The sequence below is a fragment of the Rhinopithecus bieti genome, unplaced genomic scaffold, assembly GCF_001698545.2.
Source record: "Rhinopithecus bieti isolate Rb0 unplaced genomic scaffold, ASM169854v2 scaffold_46259, whole genome shotgun sequence".
Classification (NCBI taxonomy): Eukaryota; Metazoa; Chordata; class Mammalia; order Primates; family Cercopithecidae; genus Rhinopithecus; species Rhinopithecus bieti.
Genome location: NW_016818844.1, coordinates 1,406,745 through 1,418,089, shown reverse-complemented (window position 1 = coordinate 1,418,089; position 11,345 = coordinate 1,406,745). Strand labels below are relative to the sequence as shown.

General features: G+C 42.0%; 1 protein-coding gene across 1 annotated transcript in view; it reads right to left on the bottom strand.

The window, feature by feature from the left end:
- PCNX2 (pecanex 2) overlaps positions 1-11,345 on the bottom strand; it is a 295,611-nt gene that overhangs the window by 244,933 nt on the left and 39,333 nt on the right. The window contains exons 6-8 of the mRNA XM_017857713.1: positions 8,683-8,830; positions 8,391-8,536; positions 6,761-6,854 (exon numbers count right to left, since the gene is read on the bottom strand). Of these exons, the coding sequence (XP_017713202.1) occupies positions 6,761-6,854; positions 8,391-8,536; positions 8,683-8,830 (388 nt within the window). The remainder of the gene's footprint in view (positions 1-6,760; positions 6,855-8,390; positions 8,537-8,682; positions 8,831-11,345) is intronic.

The window sequence follows — 11,345 nt, the reverse complement described above, 5'->3', positions numbered from 1 at the left end:
CTCGATCTCCTGACCTCATGATCCGCCCGTCTCGGCCTCCCAAAGTGCTGGGATTACAGGCTTGAGCCACCGCGCCCGGCCCCACATTTAATTTTTAAAGCAAACCAGTGAATTAGTTACAGAGGTATTATCTGCATTTTTTTTTTGTTAGAAAATGGATACTTAAGATGGTTAAGCGAGTTGCATAATGTCAAACAAAAAGTAAATATTAGTGCTGGAATTTGAACCCAGATAAGTCCGAGACAAAATTTGTGTTCACATAGCTAGATACTAAACCTCTGATTTTAAGCAAGTAAAATTCTCAATGTCAGATTTTCCTCTGTTTTTAGCTTTCATACAGACAGAGAAAATTGTTTGTTTATGAACTAATAAAACACAGGGCTGGACTGGGCACGGTAGCTCATGCCTATAATCCCAGAACTTTGGGAGGGTGAGGAGGGCAAATCACTTTGAGTCCAGGAGTTCGAGACCAGCCTCGCTAACATGACAAAACCCCGTCTCTAGTAAAAATACAAAAAATTAGCCAGGTGTGGTGGTGCGTGCCTATAATCCCAGCTACTTGAGAGGCTGAGGCAGGAGAATTGCTTGAACCCAGGAGGCAGAAGTTGCTGTGAGCCAAGATCACGTCAGTGCACTCCAGCCTAGGCCACAGAGCAAGACCCTGTCCCAAAAAAATCAAAATAAAATAACAAAACTCAGGGCTAGAAAATTTAATTTGAGTCTCTACCTCTGATTCCTATGTAGATTGCTTTAAAATGGGTCATTTTACAGGTTTCATTTTACTGTACTTCCCCACTTATAAAAGGAGGAGATCACATTCTGTGTTCAGATGCATTGATCTGGCAAACTGCTAGTGCTTTGGCTCTCCCTCCAACCGTCCCATCAAACATGAGGGATTTATTTGTTGAGGTCGTTTTGATAATCCCACATTCATCAGGGTTGTTTTGCTCTGCACATAGATTCCCATCACTCCTGCTGCATAGAGAACAAACCACACTCCTCCACCAGTTTCATGTGCCCCAGGGCCCTACTCTGCCCCTCCTGTTTAGCTTCTCCTGCTGTCCCTCATCCCAGAACTCCAACTGGGCCATCTTTGTCACTTCCAATGATTCATTTGATTTAATCCCACATTTATTGAGCACCTACCTATAAAGGGCTAAGTGAAGGCTGGTTTTAGATGTGTGCAATCTAGAAAAAGAGATGGGAACTCTGTACAAGTAAATGAGATACCAGGGAGAATGTGATCAGCATCCTCCTGGCAGCAACTTGAAGAGATGAATTTATTTTCACAGGGAGGACTGAGAAGGAAAAGAAGTATAACAGAGGCAGACTGTAACTTGAGCTTTCAAAGATGAGAGTTTCAAAAGGGAGCAATGAGTGGAGACCTTGGCAAGGCGGTTTGGAGGCACCTGCAGAGTGGGAACCACCAAGGACATCTGGATGCCGCACATGTGCGCAAGAAGAGCTGAGGGCAAGCGCTTTCCCACTGGAGGGGCAGGGCAGAGGCTGACCACAGGTAGTTCACAGGCCACAGTCAACCACGCTCAACCTGTGATCTGTGGTGGTGTTAAAAAAAAAAAAAATTAAAATCGGCTGGGCACGGTGACTCACGCCTGTAATCCAGCACTTTGGGAGGCCGAGGCAGGCGGATCACGAGGTGAGGAGATTGAGACCATCCTGGCTAACATGGTGAAACCCTGTCTCTACTAAAATACAAAACATTAGCCGAGGCTGGGTGGCACACGCCTGTAATCGCAGCTACTCAGGAGGCGGAGGCAGGAGAATCACCTGAACCCAGGAGGCAGAGGTTGCAGTGAGCCGAGATGGCACCACTGCACTCCAGACTGGGTGACAGNGCTGGGCACGGTGACTCACGCCTGTAATCCAGCACTTTGGGAGGCCGAGGCAGGCGGATCACGAGGTGAGGAGATTGAGACCATCCTGGCTAACATGGTGAAACCCTGTCTCTACTAAAAATACAAAAACATTAGCCGAGGCTGGGTGGCACACGCCTGTAATCGCAGCTACTCAGGAGGCGGAGGCAGGAGAATCACCTGAACCCAGGAGGCAGAGGTTGCAGTGAGCCGAGATGGCACCACTGCACTCCAGACTGGGTGACAGAGGGAGACTCCGTCTCAAAAAAAAAAAAAAATTAAAATCAAGGTGAAACAAAATACACTTTTAGATACAAATATGCATTTCTAGCTCCTTGTGGAAAAAACTGGAAAATCCTGTCACCTGGGGCTTATGAGCCATCATAAGTAGACTAACATAGCAGCAGCCCTTCAGATGGGATAAATGCCCTCCAATTTACTGCAGCCATCACCACTCCTCTCTACCATTCCACACTGGGCCCCCTTCACCTATTTATCACACCTGCCTGGGCTCTGAGGAACCCTGAGCCTGTGACGCCTCTGTGGGGGATGGGAGCAGGGAGGGAGACTCACCTGTCCACCGGCCACTTACTATCTACATGAAGCTGAGCACTTCTGACAGTCTTAGTTTCCTTATCTGTAAAATAGAGCTAGTATCACCATCCTCAGTTTGTTGTGCAGATTAAATTAGGTAATTTAACATTTAGCTTAGTGTATAAGTGTTTAACAAATGGTGGCTGTTACTACCTGAACTATTGCAGGCAAGTGCCTCGTTCAGGGCCACGAACTGCCGTAATAGTGCACATGGGAACAATGGGTAAGGTACAAGCCACTCGGTCCTTCCATGTGGCAAAATCCTGACCTGCTGGCATTTCACTGGCTCTGCTCTGGTTCCATTCTTTACCTCTACCATGAGAGACAGAGATACAGCGATGACATCCCCAGGTGCACATGAGCTCAGACGAGTGCACACACGCACTAGTATGTTAATTCAGAAATTCAAAGATCTAAATTGAGCCAGATGGCTGGTTCTTATTCTGCTTTCTGAGAATTTTTCCTTCAGATAGCCAACTCAGAGACTCCCAAATCATCATTACATCATGGGCTTCTGCAAAAGACAAAGCTTATAACAAATCCAAAGAAATTAGCCCCCCATGAATGGGTAGCACAGCTTTCCATGTGTCAGAATCTGGGGAGAAGTTTGAGACAATTGGAATATCCACCCTAAGCCTGTCAGACAGTAGTTTAAATCCAGAAGATCATCTGACTGACATAGGACTGACTCGTTTTTCTTGAGCACGAATTAAACAGATGGTAGCGCCTTAACTGCTTTTCCAGAACTACCTAGGGAACAGCTTCAATGCTGTAATTTTGCTAAGTGAAGTGACTGGAGTTTTGTGCTTATGCATCTGACAGGAAGCACTGTATATTTCCTGTGCCCAAATGGGCCGCTGAAGGCCACACCACCACATAACAAAGTCTCCTCTATTATCTATCTTAAGGACTAACTATACATATAATAGCAAACCGTGTGTATTATTTTACTTTATCTTTGAAGCACAAGAAAGAGAAGTTACACATGGCAATGGGTACTTCTTTTCTAGAACTCTTCTTGTTTGTTGGTGTTTTTGCTACATTTTGTTTTGTTTTTTTGTAGAGATGGAGTCTTGCCATGTTGCCTAGGCTGGTCTCAGACTCCTGGGCTCAAGTGATCGTCCCACCTCAGCCTTCAAAAGTGCTGAGATTGCCAGGCGTGGTGGCTCACGCCTGTAATCCCAACACTTTGGGAGGCCAAGGCCGGTGGATCACGAGGTCAGGAGCTTTGAGACGAGCCTGGTCAACATGGTGAAACCCCGTCTCTACTAAAAATACAAAACTTAGCCGGGCGTGGTGGTGGGCACCTGTAATCCCACCTACTGGGGAGGTTGAGGCAGGAGAATCACTTGAACCTGGAAGGCAGAAGTTGCAGTGAGCCGAGATTGCATCACTGTACTCCAGCCTGTGCGAAAGAGCAAAACTCTGTCTCAAAAAAAAAAAAAGTGTTGAGATTACAGGTGTGAACCACCGTGCTCAGCCCTTTTCTAGAACTCTTAAGACCAACACCCTGTCAAATAATGCTGGAGAAAGAGCAGATAGTCAAAGACCCAGAACTTGCTATCTGAGACTGGTGGACCAAGGCCTTGCCCACTGGAGCATTCACACACGAGAAAAGCTAGGGGTGACTAGGGATATTCAATGAAGATTTTCTTCAAGGGGAAAGTCGCTTGCAAAAAAACTTGAACATTTTTCTCTTTACAGGAGCTCAGTAATTAATTCAGTTGCCATTTCACCAGAAACAGAGTCCTCAGGGGTCACTTGTTGATTTTGCTGCCCGGCTTTTGTCCACAGAACTTCAAATATCCCTCGGAGAGTCGGCCCCATCCAGTCTCAGGGGGAACCTCGAATCCAGTTCTGTGTGTGTAAGCCCAGACCAAGTGCTTGCTTGGTCCTAGTGATTGGGCTCAGGGAATATGGCTCAGTCAGAACCAATCAGACACAATGAGACCTTTCATGGGGTCTACGAGAAAGAAGCATACTGTTCTTGCTGGACTTAGATGAGAAAAGATACAAGACCTAGGGTAACGACAGCCATCTTTTGACCGCTAGGGTGAGGTGTTTGAGAATGGTGTCAAAACAGAGGAACAGGAGAGCGACGGAAATGGCAAAACTAGGCCCCAATGACTCAATCTGAACCTCTTTATCTAGACACTCCTGAAGATAGATGGACTCAAGACTGTTCAGTTACATCACCGCAAAATCCCCGCTTTGAGTAAACCTGTCTGAGATGGGTTTCCCTCCCGTGTAACAGAAAGGGGTCTGACTGTTCTATGGACTTGAAAAGGCACGTAGGAAAGGGCCAGGTATTCTGAGACTCTTCACTAAGCCACACGCCTCACAAGAAAGTTCAGCATCAACACTGCTCAGTTGACTCTCAGACCAACACCCTCGCAGCACCCCAACACAACCTCACCAAAAGCCATTTCACCAAGGCTGAATGCACTGTGGCAAACCTATGTCCAGGCAGCTCTGGAAATGGAAGGCAGGTTAAATATAAAAGAGCTGTAATCTGGAAAGGAAATGCAGAGGAAATGAAAGAAAGTAGAGGCTGGACGAAGTTTAATAAAGAGAGAGAAATTTAAGGGGAGAAAGCAAGTTAGCAGGTCGTGCTAGAAGAGGCAGAGCCTAAGGAACTGAGGCTTAATGAAAACACTATAGGTCCTCTCTCTCATTTTTATTTGGATACTGTAAATTTTCAGTTTTTTAAGGCTCTGGATATATGGCCTTATTCTAACTATCATTACTGACAAATGCAGTTCAAGTATTTAACCTAGAGGAAAAATGACATATATTTATCCTGGGGGGGGGAAATTAAAACCAAAAATCTTGTAACTTTACTTTGGGATAAAACAAGAATTTGTTCTAAATTCAGCTTAGAAAAACAACTTTTAGCTGGGAATTGCAGAATAATATGGCAGCTTTCAAAGCTGTGTTCTCATGCAATTACATATTTTGTCTGAGAAAGCTGCCATCTTAGATGACTAAACTCATCAAACCATCATGACGTCTAGAATGTCCTGGAGGTTAGAGTAAAGATGTGGATAGCAAACCTCCCTCTCCTCTTGGGTGTCCATTTGCATGGGGACTCTGCATGCTTGTTGGATGGAGAAGAAGAAATTTGTGCCATCTGGATTGCTGCAGGGTACCTGAGGGAAAAGGAGAAGGAGTGGACGGCAAGTGGGGGATGAACAATATTTCTGTTTCCCCACACGAGTGACTTTGGGCACATGCAGGCTGCTTTAGTGCAAAGCTCAGAAGGGACTGCATGGCGAGAGAGAGCCATCACTTACAGTTCCCATCAGACCTACCTGAATGGCAGGCACTAGCATTCCTAAGCAGGTAAGAAACAGTAGTGGCCCTAAGAAACAGAGAATGCCCTAAGAAGCTGGCACATGACAGCATTCCACCTGGAGGCCAGAATGCAAGGACAAAGACAGCCTTTATTCTAAGCACACAGAAGCCTCCCTCTGAATTTCCCATATACCCTTGGGAAGACTTTAAACTTGGAAAGACACATGGGGTCACAGGCTCTGAAATTAAGGTTTAGATGTGAAGCGCAAGACTTTCCAGTTACACCGCAAAAGTCTCCCATAAATCCTCAAATATACATATAATTCTAAAGAAGGATACATGAACAATTTACTTCCACACTTAGAGCAACCAACTGAGACATGGCCATATGGATTATCCACAAAGAATCTTGAAGCCCAGGATGAAGGATGAATTCTATCTGCCACTGACAAGATGTACAGCTTGCCCAACACACTATTAATCATCATATGTCCCAGATATGCAAACTAACTTAATATCAACTTCACGTAATTTAATATCAGCACAATTAAGAAAGTTATTCAAAGCATTCTGAAGTAAAATAGAAAAGATGTGTATCTATCTGTAAAACAGTTTGCCTTCATTACTGTAAATGAGAATAAATGAGAACTAAACACATTTCTAGTCCGCTCCTTGGAACAAATTTAATAATGTGTTTGAGATCTGCATCACCATCTTTCTTGAAGGGAACACTATTATATTTAGACAGGGTTCCTGTCTATTTATATTACCTACATGTTATCTTCGTTTTTGGAAGCAGCAACGATTAAAATGGTTTCATTTATTTTTCATTATTTCAGAATGTCAGATTTTCTTTTTCTTTCACGCAAAACTACATGCCTTAACAACTACAAAGGGATTAACACATTTCTTCTAAACCAGAATCCTCACTTTATCTTCATTGCTGTGTCTCCCAGCAATGCAACAGCTCTCAAGCCTGGAAACAAAGTTCCACTCACCGAGCCTGAGAGAGACAGTCATAGTTTGATGGTAGAGGCTGTAAAGGACCTTCTTTCTGATTTCCAGATTTTAAATAACAGGATCTAATTTCCCCTGTAAAATCAGAAAATTTCAGCAAAGAATATGACATAATTATTCATATAGAACTGTTTCAACTTATACAATTTTCAAGTTAAAAGGAAACTTATTTTGGTCTGTTGTAATAACTGTTGACAATCTGGATCCATTCTTTGTATTTCTCCACAGAATGTATATCCTGAGAAGTTGAAGGATGTCTGAAAGAAACGTGACTAAGAAAATTTTCTTTGACCTGCTTCCCTGCTAATATACTTAGACAAGTTTTGACTTGGTTACTTATTATTTAATTGCTTTTGATAGACTTATTTGTATCACCTCTTAATTCACTTTACATACATTCTCCTCATGTGTCAGCATGATCTGTGCTAGCATATAACTGGATTTTTTTGTATACGAATACCTCAGTGTCATGTGCAAAAAGCAGCTTATTAAGAGTACAGTTTTGATTGGTGGACCACATGAGATCATCTCTGCCTCCAAATGTGCAGATGAGCAAGTGCCACAGCACGCTGACTGACATGTCAGCCTGTTAATGAGGAAAAGCAAGAGATGGAATTAATTTGCAGAGTTCAATTAGCTCCACTAAAGCAGTTCAGGATATTGAGGTATGAAAATCCGTTCCCTGTCTAATAATGTAAATGGTTTCTGCCCAGAAGAGCTCCTACGAGTGCCTTCTTCAGTTGACACAGGAAGCGTAATTAACCTTGTCTGTCGTGAGCAGCTGGAAGGTGGCCCTCAACTCAAAGGTGTTTTCCACCAAGAGAAACCTTAACGACAACCACAGCCCCTGTGGAGGCTTTCATGTAAGTGCTAATGTTGTTCTTTATGATGTAAAAGTCCCTTATATTTCTGCACATGCAAAAGCATTTAAAACTATAAACTACCAAACTCCAGATAAAGTAACCATATAATTTATTCTCCAAACCAGGATCCTTTTGAGAGTAAAATAACAAGCACTACTGGAGCTATATGATACATAAGCCAAGACCCATTCCAGAAAAACTAGGACCTATGTCACTTATCCTTTGAACTTTGAACTTGCCACTTTATAATTCTCTATGTATACTATTTTAAATCCTTTTTATAACAAGGCGATGAAAAAATATATCAAGGTCAGGTGTGCAACACAGGTCCAACAAATATTTACTGAGTACTGGGCATTGCCCTCTTGAAGTTGATAACTGTGAGGGGAAATGCCATTAATCAAATTATTATACAAGCTGTAATATTATCAAAGAAGGAAAGAGGGAGTTAAGAGAACAACACAATCTGACGAACCTGATTAAGTCTGGGGAGTTCAGGAAAGGTGTCCCTGAAAAACTTACCTTAGGACTAAGATCTGAAGGATCAATAGCACACACAGGCACAGCATGTGTAAAGACCCTGAGATGGGAGGCAGCACACTCCGTTCAAAGAACAGTATGTGGGCAACCATAGCGTTAAGTCTTCCAGTTCTCAAGTCTAGTGCTCAGGCTAAGATATCACAATAAGTCCTGAGAAAGCTGACAGTTTTCCCTGCTTGTTCATTAGTAAAGAGCTCCAAAGACTCACCATGTTCATCAATGAAGACATGCATAGCATCTACAGATATCTCTTCTTGTACAGATGTTTCAGGCCCACTGATGACTTGCAAGACAGAACTATCTTGTTGGGAAGTTACCCTGTAGATTATCTGTCTTTGTCTATTGCCCTGGAAACTTAACACATATAAAAGTTCCAAAAAAAAAAAAAATGATTAGAAGTTCCTCCTTATCCTTGATAAAGCATTAAAAGCAGAAGCCAGTAAATGAGGCTGTCTCATGGTTTATGACTCAGTGAAACTAAATAAGTAACTTATCCTTACAAGGCCGTAGTCTTGGCAGGCTGAGTGCACGCGGGGCTGGTGCTAGTATGGTCTTGACTTTGTAAGTCTGGTTTTCCTTGCTTAGAACTGTGTCCACGGGGCTTTTCATTTTCCAGGATTTCCTCCTTTTTCTCCTGGCAAGTGTTATCTGAAAAACATTGCTTTACCTGTTAATATAATATAAAATAAATCAATGTGAAAGCTCTGGGAAATAAGTTACCAAAACTGAAACAAGAATAGAAAGAAAATCTAAGCAGCTCCTCTGCATGCAAAAGACTTTTAAATAATTTTTCATTTTCCTAATTATGGAAGTACCTACATATATTTGAAAAACAGAAGGCCGGGCGCGGTGGCTCACGCCTGTAATCCCAGCACTTTGGGAGGCCCAGGCGGGCGGATCACAAGGTCAGGAGATCGAGACCATGGTGAAACCCCGTCTCTACTAAAATACAAAAAAAAAATTAGCCGGGCGCGGTGGCGGGCGCCTGTAGTCCCAGCTACTCAGGAGGCTGAGGCAGGAGAATGGCGTGAACCCGGGAGGCGGAGCTTGCAGTGAGCCGAGATCGCGCCACTGCACTCCAGCCTGGGCGACAGAGCGAGACTCCGCCTCAAAAAAAAAAAAAAAAAAAAAAAAAAAAAAAAAAAAAAAAAAAAAGTATTTAAAAGTCTGAGATGTGTTATTTAGGCGTCTACAAACACCTACTATTTTATATACAGGTTGAGGGACTCCCTTGAAATAACTCAGTGACCACACATGTGCCCAGCTGGAAATCACCCATTTAGGTTACACAGGTCTGAAAGGTTCATGTCTCATAAATGAATAACGTCAGATTCTAAAAAATTACAAAAACAAATCTGGCTATTTCAGAGCAAGGTCCCCTTTACCATTTATAAATCTTACCAGTCTTTTTTCTCACTCACTCTCCAAAACTGAATTTTCAAGCTAAATACTTGGCCCCTTCATAAAGCAAATACTTGTAAGTATAGCTGGGGGTGGGGGTTGTTTTTGTTTGTTTGTTTGAGACAGGGTCTGGCCCTGTTGCCAAGGCTGGAGGCGGGAGCGCAACGGTGGAATCACAGCACACTGCAGCTTCAACCTCTTAGGCGCAAGTGACTCTCCTACCTCTGCCTCCCAAGTAGCTGGGATGACAGGCACATGCTACTACATCCAGCTAATTTTTAAAACTTTATGTAAGTACAGGTGGGCATGCTATGTTGTTCAGGCTAGTCTTGAACTCCTGGCCTCAAGTGATCCTCCCACCTCAGCCTCCTGAAGCACTGGGATTACAGGCATGAGCCACCACACCCGGCCAAGTATAGCTGGTATAGCTGATTTTGAACAATATGCTTATTGTACTGTGTAGGACACAGTGAGCTACAACACCTATTCCTTGCCCTGAGAACATTTTAAGGTGAATGAGAATTCCAAGATCAATAGGTGCAGAATGTTTTTATTTTTTTTTGCATTTTTTGAAGCCTGTTTAAACAATGAACCACTAAGGGTCTCAGGTTATACCATTATGCAAAATGGACTGCATATGACCCTGAGGATCAGCCCTTCCTTTTCTGCGGACACATTCCAACAGTCACTTTTAAGATCAAAAGGACCATTGTACTCCCATGACTTACTCTGAGTAAATGATTGGCTCTTAAGCTCAACAGCCTGTGCCTGATAGAGCAGAATTAAGCCTGAACCTACAAGTTCTTTCAAGACACACCATTAGAAAAGTCTATCAAGACCTGCCTAAGCCCTCAGAAAGCAAAACTGTGTCTGTGGGATACAAATCACATCCTTGCGTATAGAACAAAGTTATTCATCCTGAAACTTCAAGTAATTAGAGGAGCAATGCTGGCTTCTCTGTGAGTCCTGAAGATAAACATTTTCAGCACATCTGTGAAACTACCATAAGAATTTCCTTGGTATGAAAATGTTTGCATTTCATTTGACAGCCTGTCAAGATAGAAGTTTTCACAGTTTTCAAGAAACACATTTATAAGAAAGTGCTATCATAACAAATAGCTTTAGTCAGTAATCATGCCTCATAAAAAATCGCAGAAAGGCACATTGACACAGCTCTCCTGTTTCACACTAAGAGTCTTTGAATTCATTTGTTCACATCTCTTTATCATATCTTAGACTCCTTTTCTCTTAAATGGGTACATTATGTAAATCAACATATGGGTGATTTTTTTCCTTTTTTCCTTAAAAAATACATTTATAGAAATGTTTCTGTTTATAAAAATAGTACACATTCATTGTATGTAATTTAAAACTATACAAAAGAAAAAACTTTGAATCACTGTTAATCCTGCCATCATATTACCACTGGAGCCAATTTGATATATATCATACCAGTCTCTTTTTCCTAGATATATGCACTATTTTTTTACAAAAATGAAGTCATAATACAGGTATGGTTTTATACCTATCATATTTATCTTAAACTACTATAAATATTTAATGTTATTGGATATTCATCTACATCATCTAAAAGTAGTAGTTATATAATATTACACTGATAATGGTATAATTTAAATAGACCTTAACTATAAATTTACATTGTTTCAATTTTCCATATTATAGACAATTTTTCAAAGATCATTTCTACATACATTCACGATTCTTTTCTTAGAAATTCTTAGAAGTTACAAGACTGAATATA